We start from the raw sequence: 25,172 nt of genomic DNA, 5'->3' as shown, positions 1-25,172 counted from the left end.
CTTATTTGTCTCAAGGAGCATATCATTTCTGACGTTGACATATTCATCATTTACTAACGTTTATCTTGTGGTCTGCCTCATTTTGGTTTACAGAGCGACTGTGTACACCCCACACCTTGACACCTGACAGACAAAGAAATCGTCATGTAGCTTTTTTGGTTTCATCAACCCAGTTGCCTTTGAAGTGTGACTGAATCTTCTACCTCCCCGCGTCCTGATGCAGGCACTTCGGGTATGATATCAGTACCAGAAAATATCACTTCTTTATAAACAAAAAACAAAAAGCTCCAGCTTTCTTTCTAAGCGTATGTCCTCTTTCTTGGATGCTCAAAAATAAAGTTCTACCACTGGAACTACATATAAATCTGTGTGTGTGTGTGTGTGTGTGTATGTGTGTGTATTTTGGCCCGGATATTGTCTAAGAAACCTCTGTTTTAAACCATGGATAACCACTTTGATCCATACATCACAACGCCAAAATTTGGCAAAAGAATAAAATGAAATGGACTATATAAACATTTCCCCTGAGCAGTTTTGTAAGTACCAAAGAAATATAATCCAGCCAACAAAACAACTAACGGTGGATTTCTAAATGCATTTTGTAGTTACAGACGCAATGTTGATATTATTTTCTTTTCCTCCTCAGTAATAAATATTTCATGAAAAAATGTTAGAAACCTTGATTAATGGGGAGCTTAATAGTATGAGTCTTTTACAAAACAGGTCATATATGTTCTGAAGTTTTAAAACTGTCTAGACAATATCAGAAATTGTAGTGTAAAAGCATGAAAGTTTTTCAATATCTGCACAGTCCTTTCCTTTCTTGGAACCAATATAGCTCACTGAATGATCAACGTGAATATATATCAAGCAAAAATAAATGAGATTAAATATCCTAAAACTTTTACTTACAGACAAAACCCTCAGAGAGCTCTTTGTCATCATTTTATAAACACTGGGGTATGGTTTAATGCTGCCTACCACAAAAGTAATCACAGGTTTCTGCCTTGTGTGCAATTATTTCTGTAATGTAGTGCAGAATGAAGAATAAAACCTAAAATAGTAGATATAAACATAAAAAACAATGAGCTGGAGAATATCACAAGTGAAAATGTCATACTGCATATTATTTCAAAGTAAAACAAAGTCAACTTTCCTAGTAACTTTTTTGTTGACTAGGGGCACATATAAAACCATTTGTCTACTGTATAAGTTTTGCAACCCAAAATGGTAAATCCTGAACATGGACTCCTCTAAAATCCTTTAGCACTTCCTGGTACTTAACATGTATGAAAACTACTAGCTTTCTACAGAAATTGTTACTAATCTGTCTTCCCAAAGTTCATAGAAGTTAAAGAAGGCAGCAGTGATGGATTCTGAGATACTGGCAACATCATAAAGAGCCTAGTAAATGGTCCACTTGCTTGTGATTAGGTTGCATGTAATAATAATAATAATAATACCAAAAATATTTACTGAGTCCTCACAAAAATCTTAAACTTAAATAGCAAGTGACCACTTTTAGTTGGAATTATATCAACTTCTGTGTGAGTGTACTTTATAAATGTACAAGATTTTAAAGGAGAAAAATCATTAAATAATGGTGTTTGATACACAGGATCTTTCAGAAATGAATATCTGAACACCAGAAAATAGGATAGAACAATTGATGAAAAGGTGATAATTAGTATTTGATGTATATTGATCTTATTTCTTCTACTAGAACACAAGATCATCAAATGCAGCAATGATTACTTCCATAGTCTAGCAGTGCCCAGCACATTGGAAGGCTTCTCTACATGCATGCTATTTTGTTTAACCTGTATAGAAAAAAAAAAAGCTAGAGATTCTTATTGTCATTTCTTCTCAAACTGACACTAGGGAAGATATAACGCTTTTCTACAATTCCTTTATGGCCCTGAGAACTTGAGCTAGATGGATCAGGATCTGACTTAACTGGGGATTGATTCTTAGGTCCATTGAATACAGTGCTTCTAACAGAGAACCAAACCTGAAGTGGTACTCAAGGAATTAATTGTACTAGGTCCCTGGGGGGTATTGATACCCAGTGCAATGGTGCTTCCTGTATCTATTTCATTGTAGTCCTGAGTACAGTACTTACCTGAAGTGCCAAAGAGCAAGCATAGTCAATGAGAAAATCTACTCAACAACAACTTCATAAGGTCTCAGGCCAGGGCTGTTTGGTAGCCTTAAGTTTATGAGGCTTAGTGCCAGTGGCTGCCTTCACTCTAACACGTGCTGGAAGTGAGGAAACCACTCAAGAATGTTATGCACAGTGTCTGCATCACATAATAAGAATCTATTCAGTGTTGAGACTTTACCAAGCACATGATAAGGAAATTATGTATTTATTTGCCACTGTCATAGATTTAGTACCATGATTTAAAAAATACATATTAATTCCATTCTCAATTTTGGACCATGAGTCTGAAGCTTTTGAAGTCTCCTCTCCTGCTACATTTTTGCTGAAAAATATACATGCACATATATTGGACTGTTGCAGCTGGCACCTAAGCCACTTAAAACAAAAACAGAGTAATCCACACAGACTTTAGATAAGCAGTCAGGATGGGCTCTACCTTAACAGTACTGAACTCGGCTCTATGAACTTTTCATAAGGCCAGTATGTTGAATCAAATACAAGCCACTCCCACTGCCCAAAGTACCATTTTATTTTTGTTTTGGGGGGTTTGGTTTTGTTTTTGTGTTTGTTTTGCTTGAGATAATAGGTGGACCTTCTTACCTAGGTGGTCACACATCCCAAAGTTTGAAATTTTCTAAAAGAGAAGCTCCATCATCATCATCAGACTGCCACTACACCTCAAGGTCTCTACATTACAGTCATTTCATTGGATTTTAGGCATTGATGATTCATGTTAACATGCAAATATTTTTTTATTTTATTGATTTTATAGAGAGGAAGGGGGGGGGGACATAGATCTGTTCCTGTATATGCAGTGACCAGGGATTGAACCAGCAACCTCTGTGCTTTGGAATTATGTTCTAACCAATCGAGCTATCCAGCCAGGGCACAAATATATAGTATTTCTTATTTTAATTAATTTTAATGAGGTGACATTGATTAATTAGGGGACATAGATTCAGAGAAAACATCTCCAGGTTATTTTGACATTTGATTATGTAAAATATATAGTATTTCTTAATAAGGGCAAAAGCTTAAGGCAGTGTGATATAATGGAAAGAGCACAGACATTAGAACCAGTAAAATTTCATTTTGTAGCCAAGTTTCATCAATTCCCAGATTTGGGTGTTGAGTTAATACATCTGTAAAGTGGGGATAACAATATTCACTTTTGAGGAACTATTAATATGGGTGCTTAGTACACCTCACAGTCAGCAAAAGTGCTCATGTGCTTGGAGTGCCTGGCACATAGTAAGCACTCAATGCTAGTTTTTACCACCATTAATAATGCCTTAGACCCATTAGCCCATTGTCAAACAGCAGAACCCTAAGGGTAAAAAAGAGCCATGACTGTTAGGAGGATCAGAGTTCAGTCATTTGTTCAAGATCAAATAGCTAGTGAATAGCAGAGCAAGTATCTGAACTCAGGTCACTCAAATTCCAAAAGTCCAGATTCTTGTCTCAGAAACCTGCTGCCTTTTCTGGTGTGTAAGAAAAAAGTAGTGATTTGACAGCCTCAGTGATTCGGGGATCTTTGGAAAAAGTCAGCACTGAAATAATAATAATAATATTAAACTCTATAAAAGCTATGCACAGGGTAAGTCTGCCTTCATGCCCACGTAAAGGCATGCCAATGAACAGCAGAGTCCATATAAAACCATAAATGAAGCCACTGTGGTGAGATCTAGCATGACCTGATGGGACATCAAAATGGATAATGCTGAACAATTCCCAAATCTCACCTGTGTCCCACCTCCCCAAATTCCAGGGAGCTAGCAGCACACACAAGAGTATCACAAAGCCAGCGCTAACACAGATAACAGAGCTTTGGCTTGATGTTTTTGCTTATCCCCTTTCTCCCCATCTTTTTCCCAAGTAACCAAAGCCTTCTGGTAACCAGGCCTCTGAGGGAAGAGAAAGAGCTGGAGGGGTGGGAGCTCTGCCTCTATCCCAAGCAGCTAGCCAGCCATCCACATTTGCCACAGGGAACAAGTCTTGTTAACAGACTACACCCAGCTGTTTTCCAGAATCCTGAGCACCCTGATGGGACTGTGCACAGGAGGGAGGGGACAGTGCCTTGGAAAACAGAAATTCAGAAGGGAAATTTCTACCAAGATGGACAGGGCCTCAGGGAAATGGTTCACATGGGGGGCCAGTCCCCAGGCATTAGGTCTCCCAGCCTAGGTAGAGGCCCCCTCCCCATCTCACCTCTCATGCCCCGTGAGCCCAGGAGCAGCAGAGATGCCCACCTTCAAGGGACCATGTGGACTTGGACAGCAAGGGCAGCGGGGACAATCACAAAATGGATTGAAGGTCTCACAGTCTCCGCCTCCCAGTCTTGAGTAACTCTGGGAAGAGATTGACCTTTTACCTCAGTGGGATGGAGAAAAAATACAGATTTAAGTTGCCACCTCTGAGCAAACCTGCCCTAAGATGCACACTACCCAGAAAACACAGGAGGAATGTATACATACATGGTTTATTTATAGTTAGAATCAGAAAATCCTAACAAAGGTTGAGCTTGGTGAGCTGGGCAGATCTCAATGGGGAGAAACTCCAGAACATATTTTGTTCAAACTGGAGGCTAATCTAACTGCACACACTCTAGGCTCCACCTACATTTGGGGAGCCCACAGAGAACACACCAAGGGGAAGACAAGAAGCCCAGGGGCATTCTCAAGAGTGCCTGTCCCACCCAGTCCAGTCTATTTTTTAATTGATTGACTTGAGAAAGACAGAGAGAGAAAGGTGAGAGAGAGACAGAGAAGCATTCATTTGCTGCTCCACTTAGTTGTGTGGTCACTAGTCACTTTCTGTATGCGCTCTGACCCAGGGTCAAACCCTCAGCCTTGCTGTTGTGTAACAATGCTTTAACCAACTGGTCTAACCAGCCAGGGCCAGTGCAGTCTATTTTTAATGCAGTTAGTCCTCCCAAAAGAGGCAAGATGTCTGTCCTTCGAGTCCATTCTGTTCTTCACTCATGCTTGACTGCAAAGGGACTTAAGAAGAAAGTGCCTGAGGCTCAGAGCTCAAGTGTATAACTGAGACTGTCCTAAGCATGGCCTTTGTTTATTTGTAAATTTTTTATTTATTGAACTTTTTTTAGAGAGAGAAGAAGGCAGAGAGAGAAAAATCAATCTCATTGTTCCACTTATTTTTGCAATCACTGGTTGATTCTTGTATGTGCCCTGACTGGGGATCAAACCATCAACCTTAGCATATTAGGAAAAAGCTCTAACATACTGAGTATTCAGCCAGGGTCCGCACTGCCTTTCCGTAAGATCCAGTGGTCTTTCAAACAACCAGCATAGCTGTCCCCCTCAAGGGAGGAAATCAGCAGGTGTATCAGAAAAGTCCTACCTGCATTCTTTTAGTAAAAGGCAAAAGATTTATACGAGCTGAAGAGAAACCAGAGCATACTTACCTGCATTCTTTTGAGGCCACTTTCCCAAACTTTACCTATGTTCATTTGTCTCAGCTGGGGCCAATGAGATGAGTAGTTAGTTATATTACTCAAGTCCTTTCATGAAAGTCTATTTGATGTTGCTCTCAAAACTACAAAAATATAGGACAGGTAGAGATGCTGAATGGGCTGGTCCCACACTCATTTTAAGCAGCAGGGCTATCTCAGCTACAGAGGTTCCCCCTGAGGAGCGAGGGATCCCAGCCCTACACCAGGCCCCACAGCCCAGGGTTACAGTGCCAGAAAGAGAAGTCCCCATAACTTCTGCCTGTGAAAACTCATGGGGATTGAGGCTGAGAAAGACAGAGGGCTGCCGGAGTCCCCAGCATTCCTCTTAAAGTACCCATGCATAAACTTACTCAGACTCCTGCACTGGGGCAGCAGCTTGAAAGGCACCAGGGACATATGAAAAGGAACTGAATTGTCCAGCAGCAAGTGCTGGGGGGGGCAGCTTTCTCCCAGATAGAAGTGCTGGCTGAGACCACTGTACCTTTCATGAGCTCTCCCCTCACAAAGCCAGTAGGTGGGCACCAGAGCTGAGACTCCATCAACCTGGCTCTCTCTGTTTGTCCCACCCTGGTGATTCCCTAAGGATCCACGCCACCCAACTTTCAGGCCCACCCAAGGTGTTTCTAGTGGTTTCTCCATAGGAATGGCCTATCTAGGCTCATGCCTCAGATTTTCCTAAGATATCTCAAACAAGTAGCATCTGGATTCAGCAAGCCCCATACCTCTCCTTAAATGTCCCCAAGCCCAGCACTAGCAGCAGCTGGCCTTCATTCTCAGCTTGGCCTCTTTTGGTTATCTCCAAGCCCAGGACAAGTAGCAGCAACTTATGGATCAGTTTGTAGCTCATGCCTAATGGCTCTGGACAGGGCACAGGCAGTGGCTGATCTTGGCTTACATCTCCTGGGAGGCCCCAGAGCCAGTGCACCCAGTGGACAGCTTCAGATCACATCAAAGTACCACCACCCGACCATTTCTACAAGCAACACACTCAAGGGGTGGACTCAGCAGGCACCAGAGTCCCGCTGAATTAACTCATGCTCTGTGGGGTGGGCTCCTGCACAGCTGATCCTCCACAGTGGCCAGAGGTCAGGGTCAGTGGTCACAACCAGTCCTTGCAGATAACCAGCCTGTGGGTAAATCCCTCCCATTGACATGCCAACAGCATTCAAGGCTCAACTACAAAAGGAGGATATATACAGCCCACGGGGGGTCACTTTGTGTGTCCAGCTTGGGTGATCAGGAGGCTGTGTCACTGGACCCTACAGAACACTATATTAGGCCATTGTACCAAGCTTGGGAGATGTAGCAGCTCTACCTAACACATAGAAACAAACACAGGGAGGCTGCTAAAATGAAAAGACAAAGAAACATGTCTCAAGTGAAAGAACAGAATGAAACTCCAGAAAAAGAACTAAACAGAAGGGAGACAAGCAATCGATTAGATGCAGCATTCAAACACTGGTCATAAGGATGCTCAACAAACCTAGGGAGAACCTCAACAGTATAAAAAAGGACCAGTAAGAAATTAAGGCTACATGGTCCTGGCTGGCTGACTCAGTGGTAGAGCATCAGCAATGTGTGTGGAAGTCTTGGGTTTGATTCTTGGTCAGGGTACACAGAAATGACCATCTACCTCTCCACCCCTCCTATTTTTCTCTCTCTTTCTCTTCCACCTCTCCCACAATCATGGCTCAGTCGAGGAAGTTGACTCTGGGCACTGAAGTTGGCATCAAGGCCTCACCTCAGGCACTAAAACAGCTCGATTGCTGAGCAACAGAGCAACGGCCTCAAATGGGCAGAGCATTGCTTGTTAAAGGGTTTGCCAGGTGGATCCTGGTCAGGGTGCATTCAGGAGTCTGTCTCTCTGCCTCCCTGCCTCTCACTTAATAAAAAAGAAAGAAAGAAATGAAGGCTGCATTAACTGAAATGAAGACTCTATTATAGGGAATCAACAGTAGAATAGATGAAGCAGAGAATCAAATCAGCAATTTGGAATATAAGGAAGCAAAAACACCCAATGAGAACAACAACAACAAAAAAAAAAATCCAAAAAAATGAGAATAGTGTAAGGAGCCTCTGGGACAACTTCAAGTGTACTGACATTCACATCATGGGGGTACCACAGAGGGAGAACAGAGAGTGTAAAAAAATCGAAAACCTATGTGAAAAAATAATGACAGAATACTTCCCTAACTTGGTGAAGGAAATAGACATATGAGTCCAGGAAGCACAGAGTCTCCAAAACAAGATGAGTCCAAAGAGAACCACACCAGGACACAAGAGAGCTCCTATAAGATGGTCAGCTGATTCCTCAACAGAAATTTTGCAAGCCAGAAGAGAATAGCAAGAAGTGTTCAAAGTGATGAAAAGCAAAGACCTACAACCAAGATTACTCTACCCAGCAAAGCTAGAATTTAGAATCAAAGAACAGATAAAAATTCCCCAAGAAAAAGTTAAAGGAGTTCATCACCACCAAATAGTATTATATGAAATGTCAAAGGGTCTTCCTCAAGAAAAAGGAAAACATTTAAAAATATGAACAATAAAATGGCAATAAATACATATTTACCAACAATTAAATCTAAAAAAAATAAAAATAAACAAACGAACACACAGAACAGAAACAGACTCATAGAAACAGAAAATATTTTGACAGTTGCCAGATGGGAGGGGAGTTGAGAGGATGGGTGAAAAGGGTGAAGAGATTAAGAAGTACAAATTGGTTGTTATAGAACAATCATGGAAATTTAAAGTACAGCACAAGAAATATAGTCAATAATATTCTAATCATTATGTATGGTGTCAGATGGGTATGAGACATCAGAATAATCACCTAGTAAGTTATGTACTATTGTCTAACCACTGGGGTATACACCTGAAACTAATATAATAATATATGTGAATTTTAATAGAAGATGAAAAATGATACAATTTTTAAAAAATTTAATTATACCAGCAAAAACACAATCAACTTAGAATAGAGGGACTAATACTGATTAAACTGCAAAAAGGTCTCTGAGTTCTCAAGTATCAATGGGCAGTGGGCTAGATGAGAAAGGTCCTAGACTGTTAATATGGGCCATTTCTTATGGAACTAAAAGAAAGACTTCTTGGGGGCTGGAGTAGGGACCAAGAGACTACAGAATGGAATAAAGAGACTTGAAGAGCAATGGATATTCAGCAGGCAGAACTAAACTCTAATGATGGCCTGTTCTTTGCTCTGGAGTAAGGTGACCTAGCTACATTTGCCCAGAGGGGATTTTATAGCTGTAATTGCTATGAATCTTTTTTCTCCCCCTTTTTGAAGTGAAGTTTCTATTCATATAAACTCTCCATCTCACCTTTGTATGTTGGGTGTATAGAGAACAGGTGTCATTTTTAATTCATAGGTCTCTTGATTAAAAGGATCCTTACCCAAGGAGCTACATCGGAGAAGCCTCATTCACATCCTAATCATGCGATCACAGGCTTCCAGCCTGATGTTATACGTAGGATGAGACAGTTAGCCTGGGATGAAAATTAGCAAATTTTGCATGTGGGAGAAATGTGAAAAAATTGTGGCCAAGGAGAAAACTATGATAGATTCTAAAAGCGCTCACAAATACTTTTCTTATTACCATGGGTTTGCACATATTTCTCCACCCCTTGAATCTGGGCTTGGCCATGTGATTTTTTTTGACTAACAGGACATTAGTAAATGTAACACAAGCAGAAGCTTGAAAGGTATTTGCACAGTGAGGCTTGCTCTCTGGCTGCATTTGGAAACCTGGACTCTCATGTGAACAGCCCCAGCAGACAATTTAGAAGATGAGAGGCAATTTGGAAGAGAACTACAGCATCCCAGCAGGCAGGCAATCCATTTCCTGACATGGGAGTGAAACTATTCTAGATCAGCCAGCCAGCCACCAGCCAAACACAGAGGCATGATAGAGTCTGGTCAAAATCAGCTGAACTGGCCCAGATTTTAAAATCTGACCAGCCAATCCAAAGACTGAGAGCAAAATAAGATACTGTTTGTTTTAAGCCATTAAGTTTTGTAGTGGTTTGTTGTGCAGCAAAATTCAACTGATAAAATTATAATTTTTTCTTACAAAATCATTAATTATCATCTTCCTGACCCTGAATGTGGTTTTAACATCTTTCTCACTATATAGCCTACCCCATCTTGCTATTGTTGCCTAGTTTTCATTTTAATCATTTTTTTAAACCACATACATTTAACATTCTTGGAATGGTTAAAATAAAATGTATATAAATATATATTTTACCAATTTCTGTGTCCATCATTGGGTTTTTTTAATTGATTTTAGAGAAGAAGGGAGAGAGACAGAGGAAGAGAGAGAGAGAGAACACTGATCTGCTGTTCATCTTATTCATGTTGTTATTGGTTAATTCTTGTTTGTGCCTTGACCAGGGATCAGACCTCAGCATGTCGGGACAATGCTCTGATTGAGTCACTCAGTCAGGGCCTGTTATTTCTTATATTGTGCATCTTTTCTGTTTAATTTTTTTACTTCTAAAGTGCATCTTTTAGTAATTCCTTTAGTGAGCCTCTGCAAATTTATACTGTTGGTCTTTGTTTCACTCTCATTCTCGTAGGATAGCTTTCTAAGTATACAATATTCTGGGTTCAACACTTAGAAGTTGTTACTCCTCTGTCTTCTTATGCCTCCTGCTGCTGTTACTGAATCATCTATCAGTCTGTTATTTATATATACATATTTTTAACTCTGACTTTTAGTTGGTTGTTAAGGACAGAATGTTTATGTCCCTCCAAAATTCATGTTGGAGACTCAACCCCTTAGTGTGACTGTATTCGGAGTTTGGGACTTTATGGAGGTAATTTGGGCTAAATGCAGTTAGGAGAGTGGGGCCTTGATCAGATAAGGTCAGTGTCCTTTTAAGAGACAGAAGAGAGCTTGCACTCTCTTTCTACTATGTGTGGACACAGCGAAAAGGCAGCCAGAAAGAGCTCTCACCAGAAATTGAATCATTTTTTATCCTGAACCTCCCAGCCTCCAAAACTGTGCAAATAATACACACACACACACACACACACACACACACACACACACATAAACACACACGAAATCACTATTTGTTTAATGAATTTAATAAAATTTGTCAAATTTGCTATATGTGAAATTTAACAATACAGCCTTATAAATTGTCTTGTCCCAACAAAAAATTAAATACTAACAAAATTATTTTATGCTTTCTTTCCCCCCGATGAATGCCAAAGTAGCTCTTCTTCCCTGACTTCTCACTCATCTTGGCTGGTGGGGTTTCTTTAGGCTCTTGGGAGATCTTCTAATGGGACAGGTTCAGCTTCTTTATCAAGCAAATTACAAATTCTGTAGGGCTCAGAAACACGAAAATAGGCCCTTACCTGTAAAACTTAAAAAAAAAGAAGCAAACATAAATACTGCAGTCATTTACAAAGGAACAATAAATAGCATTTTCAAAGAAAAGCAGTAATTCTAAAATTCAATATAGCGTACAACTCTAAAAAACACATGGCTGTTCCCAGCCAAAGACATGGCATTTTCAGGAAAAGGAAGTTAAAGAAAACAGAAAGGAGTGGAACAGGAAATAAAAGGCTTCATCATGTGTCAACCAATCAGCATCAGCCATCCAGAATCCATCACCTGCGAACTTAAAAGCAATTAGGAGAAATCCCTTATTTAAGAGCATGTGGGGGAGGATTGTAATATTCAAACGCAGTTCCTCTTGTTCAACTTAACTTTAAAAAAAAAGATTAACCAATGTAATCCCAATAAATTTAATTTAAAATAAATTAATTAAAATAAATACATATGTGTTTGTATATGTGTACCCACCATGATAAAAAATTTGTTACTTTGAGTAATGGGATAATGGATAATTTTATTTAATTTTTTTCTATAACTTTGGTTTCAAATTTTCTGTGAAGTAAACAAGTTATTTTTTTTTTATCAGAAGGGGGCCTTAGGAAATAGGTTTTTCTTTAGAATGTTTCCATTCTTACTTACCTTCCTGAAATAAGTTCTTCCTTGGTCCCGACCAACTGCCTTACAGAATCTCCCGCATTTATAGCAGGACTTGCACCATGAATAATTCAGCACTTTACAAAACGGGCAGCTCCAATTCTGTAGACTATCATGTGAGGCAGGCATCTCCTGGTGCTGGAATTCTGTGGCTCTTTTCCCTTCTGGTTGGTTGGCCTTCTGCTCCCGAGGCTGATGTTTCACCGGATTTTCTTTCAGGCCAAGGCCCCTACTGCCTTTCACGGGTATCACCTGCGGCCTCTCTGGATCTTCTCCCTGGCTTGGGCTCCTGCTGTCCACTAGAGGGACAGGCCCCTGGGACATCTCTAGATCTTCTTCCTGGTAATGGTTTTTGCTCCCCTCCAAAGGAATCATCCCATGGAGTCTTTCTTCTTGCCCTTGGCTCCCACTGGCCCCCTGGGATAACATAGCCTGGGATCTCTCTGGGTCTTCTGCCTGTCTGTTGTTCCTCAAGTCACCCATGATAACCATGCCCTGGGGCTTCTCTAGCTGCTTTTTTTGGCTGTAGCTACAGCTATCTGCAAGGAGGACCATCTCCTGGGGTCCCACTGCAACATCTTCCTGGCTGTGATTCTTACTGTTACTCAGGTTGACCATCTCCAGGGACTTCTCTAGATCTTGTTTCTGGCTAAGACTTCTGATGTCTGCTATGGGGACTGTGCCCTGGAGGATCTCTAGACCTTCATCCTGGCTGTGGCTCCCCTGGTTACATAGTGTGGCCATCTTCTTCCGGTCTCCCACTGCAGCCAACTGGCCAAGGGGGTAGAATCCCGGAGGAGGCTTTTTAGGTGGCATTACTACCCTTTCTGCTGATAGTTGTCGCAGAGGTGGTGAGAATGGGAATCTTACTGGAAATGGTAGATGAAATGGAAATGGATATGGCACTGGCATTGGCTGCTGCAATTGCATGGCCTGGGCCCAGGGAGGAACACGCATCCCCGTGGCCTGCACATTTCTCTGCCACCCTTCATTCAGGGGCCATCCTGTGGCCCTGAGCTGGTCAGGTTGAGGCTCAGACCCCATTGCACGGGTCAACAAGGTGATCTGGATCAATCTCTCAAAATGGCACAGCCGCCCATGAAGCAAATCACGCTGGTACAACGCATGCTGTAGGGCGACCTGTGTCTGGCGCAACCGTGAGGCCATCTTGCCACGCTCTTGGCGCAGGCGCTGTAGCTCAGGACCCAGGGTACAGGCTGTCCCCTCTAGCTCCACCACCCGCTGCTGCAGCTGCTGGACCTGGCTCAGCAGCTGCTCACGCTGCCTGGCACCCACACGTACACTCAAGGCCAGCGCGCTCCAGGCACAGGCCCTCTTGCGGGCACACGGCACCTGAGGGTCAACAAGAACTGCCTGAAGCCGGTCCTCTATCTCGTTCCAGGATAGCGAGTAGAAGGTGGTATAGAAGTCTAGGTCACCCCCGTTCATAAAGATTTCATTGTTGATGAAACTGACAACCTCGGTGTGGCGGAACCCACTGGCGTTTTCCGCAGAGTTTACCGCCATGGCCGCTGTTGCCTAGGAAACCGAGTGCCTCACAGATGAAAAGGCCGCTGACCGCTGTTGTCGAGGCCGCGGCCTTAATGGCTGGAGCCGCCAATAAGTGCTCCCCTCACCTCCCTCTTAAGTCTTAGTTCATTCTTAGTTCAGTCCTAGCCCAGTCCATGCCTACTCTTCCGCCTCTTCCCTCCCTCACACCTTTGTTTTCCTCACAAAGTCCGAAGCCACCGATGTCACCACACCAACTCCTACCCGGCAACTGAGTGACGTATTACGGAGAAATGAGCTAGGCATCGTGCCGCAAGGCCTTCTGGGATCGGCCTTCCTTGGTCCATACGCTGAGAATTATGGGAGATGGAGCTATTCCATGTAAACAGTAACCAACTGACAGCTACAGTCGCTCTATAAATATCAAAGAAGCTTTACAGACAGAAATTGATACAAAAAGTATACTATATAATGTTAAAATGTCAATCCATCTCTATATATCAATTATAAATATATACACACTTCATATATGGCACCTAAAAATAGAATTGAGAGAAGATGGAGGCAGTTCTAAACTTGAAAGCTATAGATTTCAATACCCATTTTTCATAATTGATAGAAAGACTTGACAGAAGATCAATAAGGAAATACAAGGCTTGAACAATACTATAAACTAAATAGACCTAACAAACATGTACAGAACATTCAACCCCAAAACAGCACACTACATATTCTTATCAAGTGTACATTAAAGATTTCCAGGGTAGACCATACAGTACATTATGCCACAAAATAAGGTTTAATAAATTTATGAAGATTGAAATCATACTAAATATGTCCTCTGACCACAATGGAATGAAATTGGAAATCAATGACACAGGGAAACTTGAAAAATATGTAAATATGTGAAAATTAAACAATACTATTAAATAACTACTGGTCAAAGGAAAAAAACACAATGGAAATTAGAAAGTAAGATGAGATTAATGAAAACAAAATGCAACATACCAAAACTAATGGGATTCAGTGAAACCAGTGCTCAGAGGGAAATTTATACCTGCAAATGTTTACATTTAAAAGAAGAAACATAAAACTGTTATGCTAATAATGTAACTACCCACCCTAAGAAATTAGAAAACCAAACCCAAAGAAAGCAGAAGAAAAAAATGATAAAAATTACAATGGAGAAAAATATTAAAAATTAAATAAATCCTAAGGTTTGTTTTTGGAAAGATCAATAAAATTGACAAATTTTTAATTAGACTATACAGGAAAAAAAAGAGATTTCAAATACTAAAAGCTGGAATAAAAGGAGAGTATCTGCCACTGATCTTACAGAAATAAAAAAGGATTATAGGAGAATGCTATATACAATTAATTACATGCCAACAAATTAGATACCTAGATGAAAAAAATTCCTAAAACACACAAACTACCAAACCGGATTAGAGAAGAAATAAAACATCTGAACAGACCAATAAGAAGTACAGAGATTGAATCAGTAATGAAAAACTGCCCACACAGAAAAGCCCAGCACCAAACAGCTTCACTGTGAAATTCTACCAAGCAGTCAAAGAGTAATTAACAGAAATATTTCTCAGACTCTTCTAAAAATGTAAGAAGAAACACTTTGTAACTCATTATATGTGGCCGCTATTATCTTTTTACCAAATCCAAAGACATCACAAGAATAGAAAACTTATAAACCAATATCTCTTGTAAGTATAGATGCAAAACTTTTCAACCAAATGCTAGCAAATGATACCCAGCAGCATATTACAAGGATTCTAAGATATGACCAAGTGGGATTTATTTCAGGAAAACACAGGAAACATTTGTTCAAGATCAAATAGCTAGTGAATAGCAGAGCAAGTATCTGAACTCAGGTCACTCAAATTCCAAAAGTCCAGATTCTTGTCTCAGAAACCTGCTGCCTTTTCTGGTGTGTAAGAAAAAAGTAGTGATTTGACAGCCTCAGTGATTCGGGGATCTTTGGAAAAAGTCAGCACTGAAATAATAATAATAATATTAAACTCTATAAAAGCTATGCACAGGGTAAGTCTGCCTTCATGCCCACGTAAAGGCATGCCAATGAACAGCAGAGTCCATATGAAACCATAAATGAAGCCACTGTGGTGAGATCTAGCATGACCTGATGGGACATCAAAATGGATAATGCTGAACAATTCCCAAATCTCACCTGTGTCCCACCTCCCCAAATTCCAGGGAGCTAGCAGCACACACAAGAGTATCACAAAGCCAGCGCTAACACAGATAACAGAGCTTTGGCTTGATGTTTTTGCTTATCCCCTTTCTCCCCATCTTTTTCCCAAGTAACCAAAGCCTTCTGGTAACCAGGCCTCTGAGGGAAGAGAAAGAGCTGGAGGGGTGGGAGCTCTGCCTCTATCCCAAGCAGCTAGCCAGCCATCCACATTTGCCACAGGGAACAAGTCTTGTTAACAGACTACACCCAGCTGTTTTCCAGAATCCTGAGCACCCTGATGGGACTGTGCACAGGAGGGAGGGGACAGTGCCTTGGAAAACAGAAATTCAGAAGGGAAATTTCTACCAAGATGGACAGGGCCTCAGGGAAATGGTTCACATGGGGGGCCAGTCCCCAGGCATTAGGTCTCCCAGCCTAGGTAGAGGCCCCCTCCCCATCTCACCTCTCATGCCCCGTGAGCCCAGGAGCAGCAGAGATGCCCACCTTCAAGGGACCATGTGGACTTGGACAGCAAGGGCAGCGGGGACAATCACAAAATGGATTGAAGGTCTCACAGTCTCCGCCTCCCAGTCTTGAGTAACTCTGGGAAGAGATTGACCTTTTACCTCAGTGGGATGGAGAAAAAATACAGATTTAAGTTGCCACCTCTGAGCAAACCTGCCCTAAGATGCACACTACCCAGAAAACACAGGAGGAATGTATACATACATGGTTTATTTATAGTTAGAATCAGAAAATCCTAACAAAGGTTGAGCTTGGTGAGCTGGGCAGATCTCAATGGGGAGAAACTCCAGAACATATTTTGTTCAAACTGGAGGCTAATCTAACTGCACACACTCTAGGCTCCACCTACATTTGGGGAGCCCACAGAGAACACACCAAGGGGAAGACAAAAAGCCCAGGGGCATTCTCAAGAGTGCCTGTCCCACCCAGTCCAGTCTATTTTTTAATTGATTGACTTGAGAAAGACAGAGAGAGAAAGGTGAGAGAGAGACAGAGAAGCATTCATTTGCTGCTCCACTTAGTTGTGTGGTCACTAGTCACTTTCTGTATGCGCTCTGACCCAGGGTCAAACCCTCAGCCTTGCTGTTGTGTAACAATGCTTTAACCAACTGGTCTAACCAGCCAGGGCCAGTGCAGTCTATTTTTAATGCAGTTAGTCCTCCCAAAAGAGGCAAGATGTCTGTCCTTCGAGTCCATTCTGTTCTTCACTCATGCTTGACTGCAAAGGGACTTAAGAAGAAAGTGCCTGAGGCTCAGAGCTCAAGTGTATAACTGAGACTGTCCTAAGCATGGCCTTTGTTTATTTGTAAATTTTTTATTTATTGAACTTTTTTTAGAGAGAGAAGAAGGCAGAGAGAGAAAAATCAATCTCATTGTTCCACTTATTTTTGCAATCACTGGTTGATTCTTGTATGTGCCCTGACTGGGGATCAAACCATCAACCTTAGCATATTAGGAAAAAGCTCTAACATACTGAGTATTCAGCCAGGGTCCGCACTGCCTTTCCGTAAGATCCAGTGGTCTTTCAAACAACCAGCATAGCTGTCCCCCTCAAGGGAGGAAATCAGCAGGTGTATCAGAAAAGTCCTACCTGCATTCTTTTAGTAAAAGGCAAAAGATTTATACGAGCTGAAGAGAAACCAGAGCATACTTACCTGCATTCTTTTGAGGCCACTTTCCCAAACTTTACCTATGTTCATTTGTCTCAGCTGGGGCCAATGAGATGAGTAGTTAGTTATATTACTCAAGTCCTTTCATGAAAGTCTATTTGATGTTGCTCTCAAAACTACAAAAATATAGGACAGGTAGAGATGCTGAATGGGCTGGTCCCACACTCATTTTAAGCAGCAGGGCTATCTCAGCTACAGAGGTTCCCCCTGAGGAGCGAGGGATCCCAGCCCTACACCAGGCCCCACAGCCCAGGGTTACAGTGCCAGAAAGAGAAGTCCCCATAACTTCTGCCTGTGAAAACTCATGGGGATTGAGGCTGAGAAAGACAGAGGGCTGCCGGAGTCCCCAGCATTCCTCTTAAAGTACCCATGCATAAACTTACTCAGACTCCTGCACTGGGGCAGCAGCTTGAAAGGCACCAGGGACATATGAAAAGGAACTGAATTGTCCAGCAGCAAGTGCTGGGGGGGGCAGCTTTCTCCCAGATAGAAGTGCTGGCTGAGACCACTGTACCTTTCATGAGCTCTCCCCTCACAAAGCCAGTAGGTGGGCACCAGAGCTGAGACTCTATCAACCTGGCTCTCTCTGTTTGTCCCACCCTGGTGATTCCCTAAGGATCCACGCCACCCAACTTTCAGGCCCACCCAAGGTGTTTCTAGTGGTTTCTCCATAGGAATGGCCTATCTAGGCTCATGCCTCAGATTTTCCTAAGATATCTCAAACAAGTAGCATCTGGATTCAGCAAGCCCCATACCTCTCCCTAAATGTCCCCAAGCCCAGCACTAGCAGCAGCTGGCCTTCATTCTCAGCTTGGCCTCTTTTGGTTATCTCCAAGCCCAGGACAAGTAGCAGCAACTTATGGATCAGTTTGTAGCTCATGCCTAATGGCTCTGGACAGGGCACAGGCAGTGGCTGATCTTGGCTTACATCTCCTGGGAGGCCCCAGAGCCAGTGCACCCAGTGGACAGCTTCAGATCACATCAAAGTACCACCACCCGACCATTTCTACAAGCAACACACTCAAGGGGTGGACTCAGCAGGCACTAGAGTCCCGCTGAATTAACTCATGCTCTGTGGGGTGGGCTCCTGCACAGCTGATCCTCCACAGTGGCCAGAGGTCAGGGTCAGTGGTCACAACCAGTCCTTGCAGATAACCAGCCTGTGGGTAAATCCCTCCCATTGACATGCCAACAGCATTCAAGGCTCAACTACAAAAGGAGGATATATACAGCCCACGGGGGGTCACTTTGTGTGTCCAGCTTGGGTGATCAGGAGGCTGTGTCACTGGACCCTACAGAACACTATATTAGGCCATTGTACCAAGCTTGGGAGATGTAGCAGCTCTACCTAACACATAGAAACAAACACAGGGAGGCTGCTAAAATGAAAAGACAAAGAAACATGTCTCAAGTGAAAGAACAGAATGAAACTCCAGAAAAAGAACTAAACAGAAGGGAGACAAGCAATCGATTAGATGCAGCATTCAAACACTGGTCATAAGGATGCTCAACAAACCTAGGGAGAACCTCAACAGTATAAAAAAGGACCAGTAAGAAATTAAGGCTACATGGTCCTGGCTGGCTGACTCAGTGGTAGAGCATCAGCAATGTGTGTGGAAGTCTTGGGTTTGATTCTTGGTCAGGGTACACAGAAATGACCATCTACCTCTCCACCCCTCCTATTTTTCTCTCTCTTTCTCTTCCACCTCTCCCACAATCATGGCTCAGTCGAGGAAGTTGACTCTGGGCACTGAAGTTGGCATCAAGGCCTCACCTCAGGCACTAAAACAGCTCGATTGCTGAGCAACAGAGCAACGGCCTCAAATGGGCAGAGCATTGCTTGTTAAAGGGTTTGCCAGGTGGATCCTGGTCAGGGTGCATTCAGGAGTCTGTCTCTCTGCCTCCCTGCCTCTCACTTAATAAAAAAGAAAGAAAGAAATGAAGGCTGCATTAACTGAAATGAAGACTCTATTATAGGGAATCAACAGTAGAATAGATGAAGCAGAGAATCAAATCAGCAATTTGGAATATAAGGAAGCAAAAACACCCAATGAGAACAACAACAACAAAAAAAAAAATCCAAAAAAATGAGAATAGTGTAAGGAGCCTCTGGGACAACTTCAAGTGTACTGACATTCACATCATGGGGGTACCACAGAGGGAGAACAGAGAGTGTAAAAAAATCGAAAACCTATGTGAAAAAATAATGACAGAATACTTCCCTAACTTGGTGAAGGAAATAGACATATGAGTCCAGGAAGCACAGAGTCTCCAAAACAAGATGAGTCCAAAGAGAACCACACCAGGACACAAGAGAGCTCCTATAAGATGGTCAGCTGATTCCTCAACAGAAATTTTGCAAGCCAGAAGAGAATAGCAAGAAGTGTTCAAAGTGATGAAAAGCAAAGACCTACAACCAAGATTACTCTACCCAGCAAAGCTAGAATTTAGAATCAAAGAACAGATAAAAATTCCCCAAGAAAAAGTTAAAGGAGTTCATCACCACCAAATAGTATTATATGAAATGTCAAAGGGTCTTCCTCAAGAAAAAGGAAAACATTTAAAAATATGAACAATAAAATGGCAATAAATACATATTTACCAACAATTAAATCTAAAAAAAATAAAAATAAACAAATGAACACACAGAACAGAAACAGACTCATAGAAACAGAAAATATTTTGACAGTTGCCAGATGGGAGGGGAGTTGAGAGGATGGGTGAAAAGGGTGAAGAGATTAAGAAGTACAAATTGGTTGTTATAGAACAATCATGGAAATTTAAAGTACAGCACAAGGAATATAGTCAATAATATTCTAATCATTATGTATGGTGTCAGATGGGTATGAGACATCAGAATAATCACCTAGTAAGTTATGTACTATTGTCTAACCACTGGGGTATACACCTGAAACTAATATAATAATATATGTGAATTTTAATAGAAGATGAAAAATGATACAATTTTTAAAAAATTTAATTATACCAGCAAAAACACAATCAACTTAGAATAGAGGGACTAATACTGATTAAACTGCAAAAAGGTCTCTGAGTTCTCAAGTATCAATGGGCAGTGGGCTAGATGAGAAAGGTCCTAGACTGTTAATATGGGCCATTTCTTATGGAACTAAAAGAAAGACTTCTTGGGGGCTGGAGTAGGGACCAAGAGACTACAGAATGGAATAAAGAGACTTGAAGAGCAATGGATATTCAGGAGGCAGAACTAAACTCTAATGATGGCCTGTTCTTTGCTCTGGAGTAAGGTGACCTAGCTACATTTGCCCAGAGGGGATTTTATAGCTGTAATTGCTATGAATCTTTTTTCTCCCCCTTTTTGAAGTGAAGTTTCTATTCATATAAACTCTCCGTCTCACCTTTGTATGTTGGGTGTATAGAGAACAGGTGTCATTTTTAATTCATAGGTCTCTTGATTAAAAGGATCCTTACCCAAGGAGCTACATCTGAGAAGCCTCATTCACATCCTAATCATGCGATCACAGGCTTCCAGCCTGATGTTATACGTAGGATGAGACAGTTAGCCTGGGATGAAAATTAGCAAATTTTGCATGTGGGAGAAATGTGAAAAAATTGTGGCCAAGGAGAAAACTATGATAGATTCTAAAAGCGCTCACAAATACTTTTCTTATTACCATGGGTTTGCACATATTTCTCCACCCCTTGAATCTGGGCTTGGCCATGTGATTTTTTTTGACTAACAGGACATTAGTAAATGTAACACAAGCAGAAGCTTGAAAGGTATTTGCACAGTGAGGCTTGCTCTCTGGCTGCATTTGGAAACCTGGACTCTCATGTGAACAGCCCCAGCAGACAATTTAGAAGATGAGAGGCAATTTGGAAGAGAACTACAGCATCCCAGCAGGCAGGCAATCCATTTCCTGACATGGGAGTGAAACTATTCTAGATCAGCCAGCCAGCCACCAGCCAAACACAGAGGCATGATAGAGTCTGGTCAAAATCAGCTGAACTGGCCCAGATTTTAAAATCTGACCAGCCAATCCAAAGACTGAGAGCAAAATAAGATACTGTTTGTTTTAAGCCATTAAGTTTTGTAGTGGTTTGTTGTGCAGCAAAATTCAACTGATAAAATTATAATTTTTTCTTACAAAATCATTAATTATCATCTTCCTGACCCTGAATGTGGTTTTAACATCTTTCTCACTATATAGCCTACCCCATCTTGCTATTGTTGCCTAGTTTTCATTTTAATCATTTTTTTAAACCACATACATTTAACATTCTTGGAATGGTTAAAATAAAATGTATATAAATATATATTTTACCAATTTCTGTGTCCATCATTGGGTTTTTTTAATTGATTTTAGAGAAGAAGGGAGAGAGACAGAGGAAGAGAGAGAGAGAGAACACTGATCTGCTGTTCATCTTATTCATGTTGTTATTGGTTAATTCTTGTTTGTGCCTTGACCAGGGATCAGACCTCAGCATGTCGGGACAATGCTCTGATTGAGTCACTCAGTCAGGGCCTGTTATTTCTTATATTGTGCATCTTTTCTGTTTAATTTTTTTACTTCTAAAGTGCATCTTTTAGTAATTCCTTTAGTGAGCCTCTGCAAATTTATACTGTTGGTCTTTGTTTCACTCTCATTCTCGTAGGATAGCTTTCTAAGTATACAATATTCTGGGTTCAACACTTAGAAGTTGTTACTCCTCTGTCTTCTTATGCCTCCTGCTGCTGTTACTGAATCATCTATCAGTCTGTTATTTATATATACATATTTTTAACTCTGACTTTTAGTTGGTTGTTAAGGACAGAATGTTTATGTCCCTCCAAAATTCATGTTGGAGACTCAACCCCTTAGTGTGACTGTATTCGGAGTTTGGGACTTTATGGAGGTAATTTGGGCTAAATGCAGTTAGGAGAGTGGGGCCTTGATCAGATAAGGTCAGTGTCCTTTTAAGAGACAGAAGAGAGCTTGCACTCTCTTTCTACTATGTGTGGACACAGCGAAAAGGCAGCCAGAAAGAGCTCTCACCAGAAATTGAATCATTTTTTATCCTGAACCTCCCAGCCTCCAAAACTGTGCAAATAATACACACACACACACACACACACACACACACACACACACATAAACACACACGAAATCACTATTTGTTTAATGAATTTAATAAAATTTGTCAAATTTGCTATATGTGAAATTTAACAATACAGCCTTATAAATTGTCTTGTCCCAACAAAAAATTAAATACTAACAAAATTATTTTATGCTTTCTTTCCCCCCGATGAATGCCAAAGTAGCTCTTCTTCCCTGACTTCTCACTCATCTTGGCTGGTGGGGTTTCTTTAGGCTCTTGGGAGATCTTCTAATGGGACAGGTTCAGCTTCTTTATCAAGCAAATTACAAATTCTGTAGGGCTCAGAAACACGAAAATAGGCCCTTACCTGTAAAACTTAAAAAAAAAGAAGCAAACATAAATACTGCAGTCATTTACAAAGGAACAATAAATAGCATTTTCAAAGAAAAGCAGTAATTCTAAAATTCAATATAGCGTACAACTCTAAAAAACACATGGCTGTTCCCAGCCAAAGACATGGCATTTTCAGGAAAAGGAAGTTAAAGAAAACAGAAAGGAGTGGAACAGGAAATAAAAGGCTTCATCATGTGTCAACCAATCAGCATCAGCCATCCAGAATCCATCACCTGCGAACTTAAAAGCAATTAGGAGAAATCCCTTATTTAAGAGCATGTGGGGGAGGATTGTAATATTCAAACGCAGTTCCTCTTGTTCAACTTAACTTTAAAAAAAAAGATTAACCAATGTAATCCCAATAAATTTAATTTAAAATAAATTAATTAAAATAAATACATATGTGTTTGTATATGTGTACCCACCATGATAAAAAATTTGTTACTTTGAGTAATGGGATAATGGATAATTTTATTTAATTTTTTTCTATAACTTTGGTTTCAAATTTTCTGTGAAGTAAACAAGTTATTTTTTTTTTATCAGAAGGGGGCCTTAGGAAATAGGTTTTTCTTTAGAATGTTTCCATTCTTACTTACCTTCCTGAAATAAGTTCTTCCTTGGTCCCGACCAACTGCCTTACAGAATCTCCCGCATTTATAGCAGGACTTGCACCATGAATAATTCAGCACTTTACAAAACGGGCAGCTCCAATTCTGTAGACTATCATGTGAGGCAGGCATCTCCTGGTGCTGGAATTCTGTGGCTCTTTTCCCTTCTGGTTGGTTGGCCTTCTGCTCCCGAGGCTGATGTTTCACCGGATTTTCTTTCAGGCCAAGGCCCCTACTGCCTTTCACGGGTATCACCTGCGGCCTCTCTGGATCTTCTCCCTGGCTTGGGCTCCTGCTGTCCACTAGAGGGACAGGCCCCTGGGACATCTCTAGATCTTCTTCCTGGTAATGGTTTTTGCTCCCCTCCAAAGGAATCATCCCATGGAGTCTTTCTTCTTGCCCTTGGCTCCCACTGGCCCCCTGGGATAACATAGCCTGGGATCTCTCTGGGTCTTCTGCCTGTCTGTTGTTCCTCAAGTCACCCATGATAACCATGCCCTGGGGCTTCTCTAGCTGCTTTTTTTGGCTGTAGCTACAGCTATCTGCAAGGAGGACCATCTCCTGGGGTCCCACTGCAACATCTTCCTGGCTGTGATTCTTACTGTTACTCAGGTTGACCATCTCCAGGGACTTCTCTAGATCTTGTTTCTGGCTAAGACTTCTGATGTCTGCTATGGGGACTGTGCCCTGGAGGATCTCTAGACCTTCATCCTGGCTGTGGCTCCCCTGGTTACATAGTGTGGCCATCTTCTTCCGGTCTCCCACTGCAGCCAACTGGCCAAGGGGGTAGAATCCCGGAGGAGGCTTTTTAGGTGGCATTACTACCCTTTCTGCTGATAGTTGTCGCAGAGGTGGTGAGAATGGGAATCTTACTGGAAATGGTAGATGAAATGGAAATGGATATGGCACTGGCATTGGCTGCTGCAATTGCATGGCCTGGGCCCAGGGAGGAACACGCATCCCCGTGGCCTGCACATTTCTCTGCCACCCTTCATTCAGGGGCCATCCTGTGGCCCTGAGCTGGTCAGGTTGAGGCTCAGACCCCATTGCACGGGTCAACAAGGTGATCTGGATCAATCTCTCAAAATGGCACAGCCGCCCATGAAGCAAATCACGCTGGTACAACGCATGCTGTAGGGCGACCTGTGTCTGGCGCAACCGTGAGGCCATCTTGCCACGCTCTTGGCGCAGGCGCTGTAGCTCAGGACCCAGGGTACAGGCTGTCCCCTCTAGCTCCACCACCCGCTGCTGCAGCTGCTGGACCTGGCTCAGCAGCTGCTCACGCTGCCTGGCACCCACACGTACACTCAAGGCCAGCGCGCTCCAGGCACAGGCCCTCTTGCGGGCACACGGCACCTGAGGGTCAACAAGAACTGCCTGAAGCCGGTCCTCTATCTCGTTCCAGGATAGCGAGTAGAAGGTGGTATAGAAGTCTAGGTCACCCCCGTTCATAAAGATTTCATTGTTGATGAAACTGACAACCTCGGTGTGGCGGAACCCACTGGCGTTTTCCGCAGAGTTTACCGCCATGGCCGCTGTTGCCTAGGAAACCGAGTGCCTCACAGATGAAAAGGCCGCTGACCGCTGTTGTCGAGGCCGCGGCCTTAATGGCTGGAGCCGCCAATAAGTGCTCCCCTCACCTCCCTCTTAAGTCTTAGTTCATTCTTAGTTCAGTCCTAGCCCAGTCCATGCCTACTCTTCCGCCTCTTCCCTCCCTCACACCTTTGTTTTCCTCACAAAGTCCGAAGCCACCGATGTCACCACACCAACTCCTACCCGGCAACTGAGTGACGTATTACGGAGAAATGAGCTAGGCATCGTGCCGCAAGGCCTTCTGGGATCGGCCTTCCTTGGTCCATACGCTGAGAATTATGGGAGATGGAGCTATTCCATGTAAACAGTAACCAACTGACAGCTACAGTCGCTCTATAAATATCAAAGAAGCTTTACAGACAGAAATTGATACAAAAAGTATACTATATAATGTTAAAATGTCAATCCATCTCTATATATCAATTATAAATATATACACACTTCATATATGGCAC

The 25,172-nt window shown here is 42.1% G+C and overlaps 1 protein-coding gene across 1 annotated transcript; it reads right to left on the bottom strand.

The window, feature by feature from the left end:
• Positions 1 to 10,926: 10,926 nt before the first annotated feature.
• Positions 10,927 to 24,654, bottom strand: TEX13D (TEX13 family member D). Its single transcript, XM_066357875.1, has 3 exons — positions 23,113 to 24,654; positions 11,648 to 13,201; positions 10,927 to 11,025 (listed from the first exon to the last, which is right to left on the bottom strand). Exons 1-3 carry the CDS (start codon positions 24,652 to 24,654, stop codon positions 10,927 to 10,929), a joined length of 3,195 nt encoding a protein of 1,064 aa, XP_066213972.1.
• Between the last annotated feature and the right edge of the window lie 518 nt (positions 24,655 to 25,172).

The sequence above is a fragment of the Saccopteryx leptura genome, chromosome X, assembly GCF_036850995.1.
Source record: "Saccopteryx leptura isolate mSacLep1 chromosome X, mSacLep1_pri_phased_curated, whole genome shotgun sequence".
Taxonomy (NCBI): Eukaryota; Metazoa; Chordata; class Mammalia; order Chiroptera; family Emballonuridae; genus Saccopteryx; species Saccopteryx leptura.
This window is presented reverse-complemented; position numbering and strand designations above follow the sequence as displayed.